Raw genomic sequence first — 17,787 nt, 5'->3', positions numbered from 1 at the left:
TGTGCATGCAGCGCTAGCACTCTTCAGCCTAAATGGGTGAGAGAGCCTGACACCAGCAGCAAAGATTTGATTAATTGATTACTCAAGGGTGCATACTTCAAAAAAGGCTCAGCTCTAATATGCCCTCATTTGGATCAAACGCCAAATGTTTTTTAGTTTGCTAAGCTTTTCGTTGTAGCATCCTCCACGCTCATACTTTTAGTGTATCCACTGTCCTCAAGTTTTAGGAAAATAAACATCTGTTGAGACCAAAAGGAGAAGTGTCATGAGCAGAAGCAAGACAAAGTCTGCTGGAAGCAGTTCACTAAATAGATGGAGACCTGTGATTTTCAAGATGAAAAAGCATTTGCAAAATCTGACCGGAGAAGATTATGGTTTAACATTTTGACTCTGTTCAGAACCAGAGAGCTTAAAATGGCTAGGAAGAAATAAGTGCATCAAACAAGGGCAACACCGGGGCAGGGCAACAGGGTGACTCCTCCAGCTGTACTTGCTGTGGTAACTCAAAGCATCAGATACTCCATGGCAGAGCAGTTTTAAGTAAAATTCTCCAAGTTTACTGACCCTCCCTCTCCCTGGAAAGATAGGACAAAGGGCAAAGGCTGGGAAGAACAGGTTTTACAAGTGCTTAGAATACAAGTCCCAGGTGGCTGAAAGCCCAAATCAAGCTGTCCAGAACTACCCAAAGGGTATTTGCTTACACAATTCATTATTTACAATATGATGCTGGAGTGGTAAAGAAAAGTCTTCCACTGTCAAAACAGAAAGGAACAGGTTTTCAGACAGAAAGCCATTTCAAAAAATAAAGCCGTTATTTCTGTTCATACAATAGAACACTCGCTACCTAAAGTGGAACATCCCATAAACACTCTGACTAGTGCAGTCATAGCACATCAGTTTCAAATGCCATTGCAATTGCCAAGGCAAAACAATTGCCAAATCGAGTTTTTACTCATCTTTTTACTTCTTGGACAAGAGCTGTGGTATTTAACCTAGCCTTAAAATTCAAGCTTTACAACACTAGGCAGTTTACCAAGAAGATGAGTAACTGAGCATGGGTGGGCTCATGGACAGCTGGCATCCCCGAAGAGGCCATGCCCTCTCTTCGGTGCACTACTACCTGCCTGCCATCCCCATCCCACATCCTTATTCTCCTTACAATAGGCAGAAGGAAAGCCCAGATGAAATTCTCATCTGCAGCCAACTTCCCCCCCACAAACCCAGGAGACAGATATGATGCAACTGGCCAGCGAGCAAGTCAAACAACAGCTCCACAAGCAAGGCGTTGTGCAAGCTCGATTCTGCAGCTGCCCTCTAACGTGGCATCTCCACGATGACAGCCACTGGCAGCACAGTGCAGTTTATCTCAACAGGAAGAATTTCTCAATACTCAAAATCATCTGCACAAGCAATCAGTAAACAGTTTGATGGGGTCAGGAACAACTACAGAAGAGTTGCAATTCTCTGTTCTGATAGAATTTTAGACACGCAGTGTCTTTAACCCATCTTTTTCTATTAAAATGCCCACTTATGTACTTTGCTTAATTATTAAACACTTAACTGCTGGCAGCATCTAATCCACTCCTACCACAAGCCTAGCATCTTACCTAGGTTAGTCTCTACATAGATCTACTCAGGCTTATCTACAGAACAAACTAGTTTAGTTTTTGTCACAAAAGGGTTCAAGAAATTTCATAATGAAATGCTGTCAGTCATATCAAATTTGGTAAGACTGACTGCGTGCCCAGCTTTCAATATCTCATGCACAGCTATGCTCAACCTACTACACTTCAGAGATGGAAGTTTTCGTACTGAAATTTACACTCTATCTTGAACATGGGATCTTTATCTTCTTTAATTCAGAATACCAAGATGCACAAAATGGAGACAGCAGCATTTCCACAGTGCAGATTATCTATTTGTCCTCAGAGCACAGAAAGGGACTGAACGACTTCTTGGGAGCAGGTGGAGGTTTAACTGGGTAGCAAAGGGAAGTATAGCATCACTCTTCAACGAAAATGTTTTCACAAGATAGTAGATGATCTCAGAATCCATCACCAGCTCATCATTCATCTCAGCTTTCATCATTAGCAACTTGCTATGGTTAATTAAGATTTTTTTTCCCCCAGGTACTAATTATGGCTATGTAGTTGCTATTTTGCCGACCATTGCTATGTAGTTCGGTGAATTATTCTAATGACTATAAAAATGATACGTCTGGGTCAATATAGAATTCTGTTTCTAAACCTCTGGAGACAGTGATACAATGAGTAGTCTGTGTTTTACTCAGATGCAACTTAATTCTACTATTAGACTTTTACTCATGAGGAATTATCACGTATAAACATCTACTTTGAGCCGTAGTTTTATCCATTTTGTAGTGATTTCCTTGTGACATCAACATTATGATACCAGGATTAAAAAATTATTTTCTGATGCTTACAGAGAAAACTGTTGCTGACACAGAGCTCAACTGGTGCACTTGCTCATATGATACTGATGCTTGATTTGCAACACGAAGAGTGGTGGCACTCCCCTCACAGGGTGCTGTCTGAGCCTTCTGAAGGACAGACTAAAGGATCTGCCTTTCTAAACCTGTAAGAGCAAAAGGCTGAGGACCTCAGTTAGACATCTTTTGGTAATGTAGTGAGGGACCTCAGGAACAGAAGAGACCTTCATGACAAACCAAACAGGAGATCAGCATTTCAGGACAACATAAGCTCTTTTTCAAGTTCTGTGGCACTCTACCCCATTCCCTGCCTTCTCCTGATCTATTTTTATATTAGGATATAAGGAAATGTATTTGACAGTCTAAGGCAAGGTATTGTAGCAAGAACCACTCCTGCTGTAGAAGAGGAGGTTCACATGATGGTCCGAAACACCAAGACCACAAGCCTGCAGGGAGAAAAGGACACATGCTTGTTTCGCTTCCTTCTGCATTACACAATCTTCTTGAGGTTTATCAAAGGTATTCCTCTGCAAGCCAGAAGAAATCTGAGGGGCAATCACTTAGAAAGGAAGTCAGATGGCTTCCTTTATTTTCTTCAGATTTCAAAGCAGTCAGTCGAACTCATAAGCATATTTGCAAGCCCTTGCTAGGCTGACAGCCATGAGCCTTCAAAACACAAACCAAGAGTCCTAATAATGCTACCTAGATCATATTTTCTGTAGGGAAAGCAAGAAAGCAAGAAGAGAGCATGTGCTTTATTCCCTGATATGTAACAGCAAGCTTGCTCCATCCTGCAGCAGTGCTCATCCCTGAATGTTCACTTATGCTTTGTTGCAACATATTAGATGTCCAGGCCAAGTATGTAAAGAAAAATTCCATTGTTTTCCTGCAAGAACTTAGTTGCCACTTCCAGATGTCTATTTTGTCTCTAAGTCAGTAACCTCAGCAAAGGTTTGTCAGAAGAAATGTTTTAGTTATTTTAGTGCACAGTCCAGTTACCTCTGGTTGTTACCCTTGCTGGCAGAAAAAGAGTGCCACAGTTTGCCTGACCTTTCCCTTTTAATGAGGTAAACCAATTTTAATTCCATGTGTTTACTATCAGTTGTCCAAGATGGAAAAGCTGTTACCAGGCTTACAAAAAAAAAAAAAAAAATTCCAGAAAACTTCTGTGGCATACATCTCACCTGGCCATGGTATACATGCATAGATGGCTGCATCCAAGATGTTTTAAATAGGTCAGGGGAACTGCATCCTGGGGTCTCCTAAACGCAAAGGAAATTCAGACATTCATACCCCAGACAGTCAACCAATATTTGCTCAGATAAATACCATCTTCTGTATTCCCTTCAGACTTTCTGCAGAAACTGTGCATCCCTGCAGCACCTTCCCACCTCCCTCTCCGCAGCACCATGCCTAAAATATTTCAGGTGACGGTAGCAATTCGGAGACAACTTATCAGGCAGGTGCTGCTAGCTTAATTAGCAAATGTATTCCTACACTAAAAGTCAGGCAGTACAACTTGATATATTGCACTTGTAAAGGGAAGCTTATTAAGCTTAAAGATCAGACCCTAATGTTTCAGTTTATGATACACTTAAGAATGAAAGAGCCTGAACTCTGTACTGATTTCCCCCTGAAGAGGCAAAATTCAGCTTGTACTGCTGGGTAGAAGCCAAGTCCTCTCTCCCTATGCACACACTTCAAGCAGCTAATTAGGTATCTGAATAAACTTGACCTTTCCTTGGATCATCAGGTACGTACAACATGAAATGTCTTTGAAAGATACTTTCAGTAACTGTCATTGTTTCATCATTAAATCAGTTTTAAATGCTATGTCATTAGAAATAAAAACACATATCTCTTGCTTTAATGCATTCCATGCATTCCCGTTTTCCATCTTGAAGGTTTCAGTTTCAACACAAGGGAATGAACTCCCAACTTCCAGTCAGGTCTTTCTTGACGCTAAAGATCACTGGGGTGTACAACTTTAATTACCTTTCTGCAAGCCAGAAATATCTAGCAGATTTTAGCACTTCTTCAACAAGTGGGTCTTTCCAACTGCAGTTACCAGCACCAGCTCTCCATCCACTGCACAGATACTGCCTTAATTGCACTTGCAGCACAGCTGAATTTAACAACAGAAGCCAATGAACTCTACTCTGTGCACACCACATGGGATAAAGCAGCTGTACCAGGGGTTTGCAGCCATCATTTTCCTTTTTTTCATTTCTACACAACTGGCTGAAGTTAACACCAGCCACACTAAGTTACATGCTACTACTGATCACCTAGTAAAGCAGTATGCCATCGAACATGACAGAGTACACAGGTACAAATTAGGATTTTAAACTTAACATTTCTGTAAGAACACAGGATAAACTCTTCTTTCCTCTTCCTTTCACTGCAAACCTCACTTATGTTTTTAGACCACCTGATCAACACCAGTAACAGAGAAAGCTTTAATAGCACAGAACCCTTACCAAGATGAAAGACCTCAGCCTTTCAACAGATCAGTACTGTTTCACTGAAATGCAGGTCTTCCCTAAGGATCTTCCTTTGTTAGGATCTTTAAGAGGAGTGGAGCCATAGCATTGACTTGCCAATGCTGTGGCCACCATACCTTATCATTGCTTACAACCACTACCAAGCAGAGGGCTAAGTCTCTAAAAATGCCAGTGAAGATTTCCTGGCATCATTTTAAAAAGGCAAGTCTAGGAGCTTGACCCTGAGCATATCGTAATGCCAAGTCAACTGTTGGAAATGCAGCTGAAATGGTGAGAAATGGACCCTCTTGACAGTACTACTGAAACACATACGAATCAGAGCCTCAAGGATGTTCTTGGAATTGCAAGAACAATAGTAAGAGATTTATTTCTCTCTTCCTTGTAGTAGGATGACAGAGAGCAGGTATGGGACAAAATCCTGACAAAGTAGTAATGGTAATATCCCCTCTCTTGGTAACATTACCAAGCAAATAGTGGGATACATATCCAGCAACTATAGCTAAGAAATTTCAGCCTCACTCTGACAGAAGGTCCACAGAGCTATTTGCCAACCTGTAGCAAAACCTTAAGATATTACTGAATTGTTCCAACAACTACAGGCAGGCTAGTTTTACAACATATTAAATATATATATCTCAATCTAACTGCATAATAATCACTAGAAGATCTCAGCAACAGAAGGCAGCTTCAGCCTGTAGCACTATACTTGATTATGAAGTAGTCCGTTAATGTAACAAACTCTTTGTGCCCCCACCGATGGTCCAAAGTCTGATGAACCCAATGTCAACAAATGCCAGCAATGCACGTGGCAGTCAAAACCTGACTTTCGTGGAAACAGTGCTGCTACAGGCAGTCCATGTCAGCACACAGCACTATTCACCTGCCATGACCTGCACTGGTGGAAGTTCCCAAAGCTGCATGAAGCATCAGGAACTGCAGTACCAACCCTGACAACACTAACATCTCTTAGCACAAAACAGAGAAGTTGGTCTTTAGGGATACTGACAAAGATTAGTGTTGACTCTCTTCCACCAGTGGAGCAGGACATGGTCAACTCTATCACACCTCTGTCAACAGATGCATAGGTAGACACCAAGACAGTCTTGATTAATGATCATACAGTTGAGCCTTGACCACTTGTAACTCTCCTGTGCTAGCACAAGGCTGCTGTGGATCTATACATAACCACGCCAACATAAAAACCAGTATGCCTGAACTCTACCTTCCTCTAGAAAAACTCTCCCCCCAAAAGATTCAGAACAACTTTTGATAAGTTACTGTTGTTTCTCCTCCAGTTCAATTCTGCATCTTCTTTGACTTAACTTTATAGGCATCTTCCACATTCCTTCTGCTTAACATGTGAAGTTCCTCCTCTCTATTAATCAGGGTTGAAGAAAGCTACAATCTGTTAAATGCCATCTTCATACTATAGCACTTGATACAGCTGGAGTTAGTCATTAACCCCTCCCCACTAACTCTGAATGCAAGCCTTCTTCATTTACACACTTACCCGATCAACATAACAGAGTAGCTTCTGAATACAGAGGATAATCTGTTAACAGTAAGGAAGGTTCAAAGTAATAATATACTTAAATCACAGCATGACAGATGTGGGTAAGACACCAGGAAAAAAGACTCCGGGGTAAGGATAACACCATGCAGAGTACCAGAAGAATCATTAGAGCCCCCCGACCTTGGGAAATTTTAAGGGAATTTAAGCCAAAGATCCATCATGTATGACATGACATAGCTGATTTTGCCATAGGGCAGACAAAATAGAATAGGTAACCCTTGTTTCCTATACCATACTATAAAGTTCTTGCTGTCATGACAGCCAGCTGGCCTTCTTACCTTCCTAACCAGTGTGTATCAACCTGCTGGCTCACAAAGAAGTACTTGAAAAAAAAAAAAAAAACCCCAACACCCCCACCCTGCCCTTCCCCAACCAGGTGAAAATAGCTCAGGGAGGTAGCCACGGATGACACTTGCAATCTGACATTAAACTATTTTTTCATTTAGACTGTCTTTCACAAGTGAAGTGTCTTCCAGCCAGTCCAGCTCCAGCACCTGAGGAAGCACTTGCCAACAGAAGCTGGACTCTTCACTTCCCAGCACTCCACTAGCACAACCATGCAACTAGGACAAGGAGTTGAGTATCAAGCTACAGTTTAAGGCAACCTAACTTCAGGCCAACAGCCTTCAAGAGACAGAGCAGTACGTTGTATTTGTCTGCTGTACAAGTGTCTGAATATCAACGCAAATAAAATTCTCAAAGTGGAATAGTAATTTTTACTCTGCTATTATCCAGTTAAACCGTAAATTCATCCAGCTAATCTTAAATTCAAGTCTATTTTAAACAGTATCTAAGAAACTAAGTACATCACATCTACTTGGCAGAAATGGATAAAATATTAACTATCACAGGCAAATAGGTCAAGGGCCAAGATTTACCATAGGTACAGCAAAGATTTTCAGAAGTTGCCTACTTCCATAGCTTGGCTATTTAGGAAATAACCCGTAACTTCATTTTTGGTTTCCACACTTCCATGCTGTAAGAACTGGACAGGTATGGACCAACTTTCCCCACAATAAGCTGCCCTTAAAACTCGGGTCCATATACCCCTTTTTCTCCTTACCAACCTCCACCTTTGAACCCTTTCAACCTTTGGGATGTACAGCCCATGCCTACATAAGCAGCTGGATGTCAAAATAACGGCATGTTCATATGACCATCTTCAAAAAAAAGAAATGTATATCCTACAGTCTCATCATTAGCTACAAATTGTATACGAGATAATGGCTTTTTAAGATCACGATCTTTTTGCCTGGAAATGCAAAGAGAGAAGACATAATCTTATTTTTCTGTACTATCATTAACTTACACTTGTTCATACCAGTTGGTTGTGACAAAAGGACAACCCAATGCTAGGCTTAGAACACTATCCAAGAGACTCGCCCAGAAGAAATTTCAACAAGCTAGTCATTGAAACAGTTCTGGAAGTTTCACTTTAACTCTTCTTCTCTCCTACCATCACACTTAGGGATAAAAGGTATTTTGCAGTTGAGGAAGAACAAGCAGAAAAATGGTTTAGGTGTCCTAAGACTCCTTGATACACTCTGTATAAAGAACATGATTTTGAAACATTCAGACACCTTCTTGTTCTTCCTAGCTCTACTGTTCAGTAAAACTTGAATTACCTCACATTTAAAGAATTTTTAGACTTCAGTTTAGTAACCACAAAAGGTTTATCAAGAATTTTGACAACCTTTTTCTCCAAACATGAAAAAAAAGTTAAAACAGCACAACTAACACCTTTCTTCAGAATTTATTCACCAGTGTCAAACCATACAGATGAAGCAGAACATGTATTAGAAACAGACATTTCTAAGAAAGAAATGAAGAAGGTACTGCAGCAAACTATGAAACACGGTGCTTGTTTGTATGCATACTTCAAAGCAGAAACTTCCAGTTCTAATTAAAAATGCTAATTTTGAAACAGATTTTAGAACACCAAAAATCTGTTATTAATGGAGGACCAAGCCTTAAAGCAAAATACACTTTACTGCCTTAATGTCAAGTGCTTGATTGTTTTGACAGTTTGTAGGACAGATTTAATGGGAGTTTTCCTACATATTATGCATCCCAGCTTTTTTGCATATAGCAAGAGTACCTTTAAAGGAGGTCATACATATTGAATGAAGTTTTGGCAATACAATCTGACAAGTTGTTGAAGCTAGACAGATGTACCCCACTAACTCAGGAGACAATGTTGTCAAGAGACACTTTCATATCATAATTTTGTATTACACTTGCACATGTTCACACCCACACACTGAAGACCACTTATGTATTCCCTCTTTTTCCAAATTAAAATTCATTTAACTCAATACTCCACAGAATACAAATAACTAGCTAACATTTGTCATGCATGCTGTTCTGGTTCCTGTAATCTAAAATACCTAAGAATACTGGTAACCATTCCAGAAGTATTAACTCCTCATTCTTTAAGACTTCAGTGTAATACTAAAAAAAGAGAGCTGAAAGGAAACTTTACTGTTTAAAGCATAATCTATCAGGGAATTGTGATTTCTTCAGTTCTTATCTACTTAATATAGAAGCACCACAACTTTTCTGAACAAGCCTTCTGAGCGTCACACATTAGGGTCTTTTGTTCCTTAGTCTTATGCCTCAAAAGATTAACCTTTGGCCATTATTCACAAACTCTTAAAGATTTCATCCAAATTAAACTCCTATAAATTTCCTCCTCATGTTCTAGTTGCAAGTTCTCTAATTCACGTAAGAAGTCCCATAAGAAATTCCAAGTAGACCTCCCTTTTGCAGGAGCCCCCAAGGCTCAAGCTATTTTTTGCTTGTCCTATCTTCAACTCGACCAGCACATCATGCTTGATAATCCAAAATCTTGCACTATGAGAACTGGTATCATCTGTTCATACCACTACCTTTTTCACCACTGTCTGATCCCACATCCTTCATACAACTGTACTTAAAATTTGCACGTACAGTGATCAAAGTGCATATGGTAAACTGAGGAAGAACCAGTGCATCTAAACAGATTAAGTAGTTGTGACTCATCTCAATGCTGCAACAGTGTTGATAAATGCTTACAACTAAAGTAGGAGTCACCCAGGTTGAGGAGTCAACCAGTATTTGCAGGAAACAGGTATTTTGTAGGGTATCTTAGCAAACACTGAAGATTACTCTGAAAAGCAACAGAACATTTAGATTTGTTTTCCACTGGTTTTCCAAGTAGGGAGGCAATCACTGATTCTGAATGCCTTGCACTTCGCTGTACAGGTTGTAGCGAGGCAGGTGTCGGTCTCTTCTCCCAAGTAACAAGAGAGAGGACAAGAGGAAATGGCCTCAAGTTGTGCCAGGGGAGGTTTAGATTAGGTATTAGGAAAAATTTCTTCACCAGAAGGGTTGTCAAGCATTGGAACAGGCTGCCCAGGGAAATGGTTGAGTCACCATCCCTGGAGGTATTTAAAAGGCATGCAGAGGTGGCACTTAGGGACATGGTTTAATGGTAGACTTGGCAGTGTTAGGTTTACGGTTGGACTCTGTGATCTTAAAGGTCTTTTCCAACCTAAATGATTCTATGATTCTGTGATCGTAGTCTGGAGCTTTGGCTTTGATCCACTGCAGCATCTTTACTACCAAGCATTTCCAGAAAATTCCAGATCACCTCACTTGAAGCATCATCTGAATTTGAAGACTTCAGAACAAGGTTTAGATTTACCCCAGGTCAAACATCTTACTTTTCCTCGATTCTGCATGAAATGATTAGATTAGAAGGTTATTTAAACAAGAATCTTGAAAAACTTGATTTCTTCATGGTTCCCTAATGCACATTTCACGACCTTTACAAGGCTATCTTTTTTCCATCAAGAGAACTACTCCGGTTCAAAAGGCCCACCGTTGAAAGTTTACAAAAAAGCATTCACACTTATCTGGAGTGGTGAAGGAAAATACTTACAGATGTGGTTTCATAATACATCTGACTGAAGTCAAGTCTGCCCAGCCACAACGAGCCTGCTGCACCCTCCCCCAGAACAGCTCCTGTTCCCTCTGTCCAGGTTGTACTCACAGAGCCAACCAGCTGAATGACATGAAAACTTTTCCTTCTGGTTGCTTTACTTTTCAAAGAAATCAATTCCCTGAGCTGGTGACCAGGCTTCCAGCATGCCAGTGCCAGCACCTGGGTGGGGGCAGGAAGGTGGAACTTCCAGCCATGGTGCAGGATTAGCTCAGCTTGTGCCAAGGGAAGCCCCACCCTACATAGTTTATTTGCATCTGCCTTCATTACATGGCAATTAAAAACAAAGTGGCAGGGACTTCTCTTGAGATACGCTGCACCTGAAAGCCTGTTTCAGCACTTTGTTCAAAAACTGCCTCAGTTTACTCCCTTGTTACAAGCTCAATACAAGCACCTTTTCCCCCAAAAAAACAATTCAGCATCCACTGTACTTGGTATTTCTCAAGAAGGAAATACAATCTTTAACGGCCCACATTCATGTTTTTGGTAAACTTAATGATTGTAAATCTTGTTAAGAGGTCTGCTAGGCAACATATAACAAACTTTCTCCACATTCTTCCCTTTTTCCCCAACCCATATACCCTCATTTGCAAGATAGCTGCCATCAGTGTGCAAGAACCATATAGGAGAGCAAATGTCCTGACCAGGATTGGAAGAGAGAAATTTTAAGCAACAACCAACCCCCAAAATTCAGGAAGCACATTTTAGTTTCTCACATTACCAAATTCACAACAAATTTGCTGTTCACTTCAAATATAGGCCTTGGAAAACAAAGGGAAGCCTCTCAAGTCCTTAAGGAGACAGACCCATGACTGACAAGGGCAGCTTTGTGTTTTTACATACCGTGCTTCATGTTTGCAGCTTCCAATTTAGGATAATTTGAGATGACACCAAGCAATTTAGACTCATGCAGGACTTGCAGAGCTTGAGTGCATTATGAACATCCCACAGAGAAGCTGTTTCGATTTGGATTGAATACACAATTAAGTTGAGCAGTTCTTAAAATACGCCCTTGAATTTCACCTTCGGGAGAGCTACAGGAAGTTAATAGTAATCGGTAGTTTATCACATTTTAGCCTGCTCTTCTAATCCCCAACGCGTGGTTATTCTAAGTTTCCACAGCAGCGTGTACCGCAGAGGTGGTTGGTTTACCCAGAACCTACACTTAAGGCAGTGTAGTGTATCTAAATGAAGAGCTTCAACTTTATATAGCTTATAAATTACAGGATCTACATTTCATTTGGTTTCTCCCATCGACGTTAACTCTAAGTTGAGTAATCAAATACCAAAACACTCACATATACAAGCAAAACCTGCAAGTGTTACCATTAAGAGATCAGAGTAGGCAATTTAAGAGTTAATCCTGGAACGGTGTCCTCAAATAACCCTACTGTGGCTTGATATTACAGCTGAACATGCTGCCTCTAGCGCTTCCAGCTACTGCTATCAAATGCGCTGTAGCAACTTTCACTGTTGAACAGCGTAGTCACTCACACCGAAATGCAATTAAAGCTGGCATTTCCAGCCTCATTTCAGTCCCCTGGTAGCTGCAACCTTTCCTTTTAGCAGCACTGCTGCACCCCGGCAGAGCGCATGCAGTCCTAACGAGGGAAGCGCTATGAAAATAATCTTGGCACTTATTAGGGACTCGGCAGAATTTTAACCTTAGGTATCAGCTGGATCCTGAACCTCTCAATTTTCCTGTAAAATCTCAGGCTTTCCAATGCTGTAGACACAACCAATTCTGTAAACCAAACTGCAGCACACAACAGCAGTAATTTCTCCATTCCTTCTCTCCTGACATTTACACGGGCAATTTATTGCCTGCTAAAATTACCACTTCCCTCCATCCAATATCAAAGGGATACCTCCTCAGGGCGGTATACTGCTGTGCGAACAGATGCCATCTTTCAGAAGCAAAAAGCAAAGCCTTAACTCCATTTTACAATACAAACCTCCTAATATTCAAACAACTCAAGTTTTCAAAACCAGTAACTACATTTTGTCCTAACAATTATTCTTACTATTTACAAGTACATATTAAAGGTACTGCTTTTTCTGCCTTTCTTGCTTTCAGGCAAGGTGGAGGGGGGAGAAGTGCTTTTTGGCTTAATACAGCCACCTGGAAGCCTTTCCATATAAATCTAACATTGGCAGATAATTTTGTTCTGTTACAGTTTTTTTGCTACCTGCATACTGCAGTCACAGACCACGACTACTTCTGCCTGCAGTATGGACTGCTCTCCACCTACACAAAAGAGTTGACTTATTTAGCTGGGGAAGAAAATAGCTAAGTCACCACTAACTTAACTGGATTTTCCCCTCAGAGCAATAAACTGACCAGGAGAGCATTTTCAGATCACCAGTCCAAACATGTAAAATTCAGAAACAGAATTCCAGTTTCTGCACATGTATCTGTAATAACAGCAGCCTGAGCTATATAAACAGCAAAAAAACCAAATCAGGCTGCGATCGTGACCTATGACTGAAGCAGCTGACCCAAACAACACCTCCCTGCTTATCTTAAATCCATCAGTTCAATAGAATACCAAGAATCCCAGTAATAAGGTACTTTACAAGATGATCTAAGAAGCCTCTTCTTTCACACAGGCATCTGTGGTCTGAATTTACATATTTCTTCTATAAACAAAAAAGAACCAAACTGAGCATAAAGCACTCTGGACAACTACATGCTGCTTTTTAGAGTGGCTGTTATTCTGAAGCGATTCAGAAAATCTTAGTCTTGCTTGATTTATTTCCATGCAAATCCATTATTTCCAATTATATCTGGGATATATTAAATTATGACCAAAATACAAGTATGAAGATTCTTTTTAGTGAAGGCAGTAACTTTGAAAAATGTTATGCTTTATCATGCATAACACAGTTTTTTCCCAGAATCAAATCTCAAGTAGCTGGTCTGCTCTGGTCACTTATCAAACAACAATAATCAACGTCGAGTTCCTCCCATTGTGAAACTATCAGATTTTGGGATGAAATCCATCTGATTTCTACTCAGAACCTCACTGAGGCAAGCACACTTACATAATGGAATTTAACTTTCTTACAACTGATTTAAGCCTGAGCAAAACCCAAAGGAGACATTCTTGTGTGATTTTTGTCTAGCGTCATGCCACAACCTGTATGCTATACCCACACATAGTTGGCCTTCCTCACCAAAAAACAAGTCCCGAAGTTCCTGGCAAATACTCTGTCTGCATCTCAGAAAGCGTGTCTGCCTGGGAATTCATGAGGCTTCCACCGTGATCTCTCCCATCTGCAAAGAACACTAGTTTCACATATGAAAGGGTTGATGGTGGTGTTGAAAGACAGAGGGAGTGTATTCAAACAAGCAGACTCCTGAATTTTCTATTCCGAGAACTATTATATCAGAATACCACTCCCAACCTCTAGTTTATCTGACAATAGCACTGGGATAAGAATAAAATTTAACATTAGTAAAAGAAACAAGGGCTTAGGGTGAAGCCGGTACAAGATTCAGATTCTGTTTCACAAATGCCTGTGGAGGACATGCTTGCCCATTACTATACACACTCATAACCTGAAAGATATACAAAATTGTTGAATCATCAACTGTAGGAAACGGCTCACTGCTTGAAATATGTCATCAAAACCTGGTTATTTCAACACATAACTGAAAGAGACACAGAAAAAAAAAGCTCACCATTTTCTAATTAGCTTCATCTCAAACACCCCACAAATTCCAAGGAGAGCTCGCAACTTCACAGAGCAGGTCACCTAAGCATTTATGCTAACCTATAAAACTATAAACATTTTCCAACTTACCAGAGTTAGCCCCCCTCATTCCAGGGTTGAGATTAATGTTAATGGCAAAGCAATGTAGCTCCCTAATTATAAAAGGAAATTTAGAAAGCATTTTCTTAAAGCCCTTCAGATTTTGGCATTATTCCCTGCCTTAATGAACGTTAGCTCTATTCAAAGGTTGCATTTTCCCCAGAAGAAATGCTCTTCATTTCCTACCACCCAAAAGCTTGTCCTAAGAAGAGATTAGATCCCTTCTTACCCAGGGGGTTCAAGTAACATTCTTGCCATCGTAATACAAAGCAAGACTTACTCAAAAGCTTCTCTGAAGCCAAACTAAGTCACTATCCTCCTAGACTTTAGGAGGCATACTTGGATAAACGGAGGACCCGACCTAAATCTCAGTTTAACTTCCTTGTTTTTCTAAGAGCTTTGAACTTTACATAAGTATTTGCCTAGAAATTTAATGCTCCCATATTTAAGAAGAGTAACTTTGCAGTTTTAACATGCAAGATTTTTACTTAAGAGGTAACACAAAATTGTCAAAGACAATAAAAGGAAAACTACAGTAAACCAGAATTCTTCCCCCCTCTTAATTCTACGTTCATACAACTTGTAGCTGTCCTAATAAAGCCGACCTTGTCCCATCAAGCCTAATACTGCACTACTCAGGGAAACTTTAGTTGAAGAAGTTCAGCAGTAGGTCTTAATAGACGTTAGCTTTTTGCACATCCTTTCCGTATGAGTACTATTGCTCAAAACATCACCAGCCAGATCAACAATACTATACTATTTCTTCTATTTTTCCTCAATCGAGGATATACCCTGCTATCATCTGATTTTTTGACTGCTGCTTGTCACTGTCAACAGACAAAAGACCAAAGCTCAAGAGCACACCCAGCCCCAGAGACTTCTAAAGGACAGAATTTCAAGCATTCTTCCTTCCCACTTATACTGCCCATTGCTCGTTTTCACCAGTGCTCCGAGACAAAAGAGAAAACATAACACACAAGACAGACAATGAAACCGACTGCAACAAGCGATGTCAAATATACTATACGAACTGACCAATCTACTCCTCGCTGTTCCTTTCAAGAACTAGACAAATTCATCATAATTTTTACACCACCCCATCTCAAAGTCAGGCTGCAGTTACATACAAAATCTAAGAAACAGCTCCCCTTAGCATTTTTTTTATCTTTAAAAAAGCTTTTTTTTTAAGGGTTCTTTCTGCTAAGTGCATAACAGAAGACAGATTACTGATTTAGCCGCTACTTTCATGTAAAAACCCCTCTTATATCAGCATAGTATCTCTCTGTAACATCTTTTTTTTTTTTTCCAACCACACATTATCTTCAACATTGATCTATGCTTTTAAGTTTGATCGATTAGGATAGCTGTAGTATGGCTTATTCCCCTCTGCTTTAGGAGCCCAAACATCGAAACATCTGAAACTATTTTCCATCAAAGATGGTGAATGTAGGAGGAGAAAGGATTACAGGTGTGAGCAGTTACAGAACAAAAACCCTATCAGCTACTATAGACTTGTGCCGGACGCTTCCAGGAAGTTCCTCCACATAGGTTTAGTCCGTGCTGGACTGTACCAGCAGCACCGTGCTGCTGAGCAACACCATCCCGTGCTGGGGACACCACAGAGTCAGTACAACCACACGGCCTTAATGAGTACAACCGGTCGGCAGTCGGCTTCGCTACGCTGCTGATGCAAAGAAAAAAAAAAAAAAAGGCCAGAAATGGGAACAAATCAACCCGGTTTCCCCTCGGCATCTCAAAACTGGCTCTAAATCCTGCGCAGGGCCGCGTTTGGAGGCAGTTTGATCCCAGCTTCCCTGAGCCAGCGGGACCGGAGCGCTCCCGGTCCTGCACCGCATCCCTCACCGGTCCCACGGGCCTGGCGTGACCCCCCGTTCCCCGGGAGCAGCAGCCGGGGGGGACGACTGGCACCTCGGGGAGAGCCACCAGCGCACCGGCATCCCCTCCCCCCCGCCTCGCCCGGGGGCAGGACCCTCCTCGCCGCCACCCCCCCCCCCCCCCCGCCCCGGTTTCCCGGTGTCCGTTAGGGAAGGCCCGTCCGGGAGCGCGGCAGCGGGGCGGGGAAAACTTCCCCTCAAGGGCGCGGCGGCCCCGCTCCCGCAGCCCCGGGCCCGCAGCGCTCTGCGGCGCCGCCATGGCGGGGCCCGCCCGCCGCGGCTGCGCGCTCCCGGCGGCGGGAAGCGGGTCGGCCCGGCCCTCCCCGCCGCTGCACCTGCTGCCGCGGGGGAGGGCGATGCGGCCGTGGCCGCCGGACCGGGCCACGCTCCCCGGTGGGCGGGGGGGGGGGGCGCTGCGGAGCCCGGGACGGCCCGCCCGCACCTCCGCCCCAACGGCCCGCCGCTACCACCTCCTCCCCCCCCCTTCGCCTCACGGCGGCGCCCCGCGCTCACCCACGCTCCGGTAGCCCAGGATCGCGATCTTGCGGGACTTGGACGGCGGCATCTTCTCCCCGCCCGGCCCCGAACCACATCAAGGGCGGCGGCGGCGGCAGCGGTCGCGGCGGTGGAGGAGGAGGAGGCGGCGGTCGGCGGTCGGCTGACGGGGAGCGGGGCGCGCCGCCAGCGACATGCGGCGGGGGGGGGGGGGGGAGAGGAGGAGGAGGAGGAGGAGGAGGAGGAGGAGGAGGAGGAGGAGGGGCGGCGGAGCGGCGGGCCGACCGCACGGGACCCGCGGCGCCTGGCAGCGGCGGCACCAGCAGCAGCAGCAACGGCAGCGCCCGCCCCACGTGACCGCCGGGCTCGCCGGCCCCTCACGTACCTGTGCGTCACAGCGTCACAGGCCGGAACGGCGACCTCGCCGCCGCCGAGAGCCGGCGCCAGGCGCCGCGAGGGGAAAAACTCGCTGCGTCATGCCTTCCCCCCACCCCCCCCTCACTACCACACACCCCCCTTCACCCGCCGCACCGCCGATTGGGCGGTGCCGCGGCAGCGCGGGCGGCGATTGGCCGAGAGCGGCGGCTGCGGTAACTAGACGGCGTTCAAAGAGAGGGGGCGGGGCTGACGAGCGAGGGCGAGGGGGGACGGGGATTGGGCGGAGGGAGCCTGGCAGCGGCGCGTGCGCGCGGCCGCCTCATCGGTCCGTTGTCCGCTCGCGGGCTCCAACGGCCGCCGCGCTCCTGAGGGGACAGCCGGGCGCCCTCCCGCCCACGGCGGCCCCCTCACAGGGAAGGCGGCTGCAGGACGAGCCGGTCAGTCGGATCCGGCGCTGCTCCTGCGTCGCTCCGTGTCCCGGAGCGCTGCAGGCAGTTGGCGGCGGCCGGCTTGCCCTGTCAGGGCGGTGGGCCCCGGGCCGCGCTCGCAGTCCTTAGAGCCCGAGGCTCCAAGGACACGGCCGCTGGGCCGCCTGTCCCGAAAAGGGTCACTGCGCCGGGCTGCGAGGTTTATTTCAAATCGTCTAGGTGCTGCCTTTGCACGCAGATAACTTCTGGGGAAACGCCGGATCTGAG

The 17,787-nt window shown here is 43.9% G+C and overlaps 1 protein-coding gene across 2 annotated transcripts in view; it reads right to left on the bottom strand.

Moving 5' to 3' along the window:
* RHEB (Ras homolog, mTORC1 binding) overlaps positions 1-17,086 on the bottom strand; it is a 43,795-nt gene extending 26,709 nt beyond the window's left edge. Inside the window, exon 1 of one of the 2 annotated variants that reach the window (XM_052807241.1) lies at positions 16,733-17,086. In XM_052807241.1, coding sequence (XP_052663201.1) covers positions 16,733-16,784 — 52 coding nt within the window. In that variant the 5' untranslated portion in view covers positions 16,785-17,086. The remainder of the gene's footprint in view (positions 1-16,732) is intronic. The other variant, XM_052807230.1, reaches the window with a different exon arrangement.
* Between the last annotated feature and the right edge of the window lie 701 nt (positions 17,087-17,787).

The sequence above is a fragment of the Harpia harpyja genome, chromosome 1, assembly GCF_026419915.1.
Source record: "Harpia harpyja isolate bHarHar1 chromosome 1, bHarHar1 primary haplotype, whole genome shotgun sequence".
Lineage (NCBI taxonomy): Eukaryota > Metazoa > Chordata > Aves > Accipitriformes > Accipitridae > Harpia > Harpia harpyja.
This window is presented reverse-complemented; position numbering and strand designations above follow the sequence as displayed.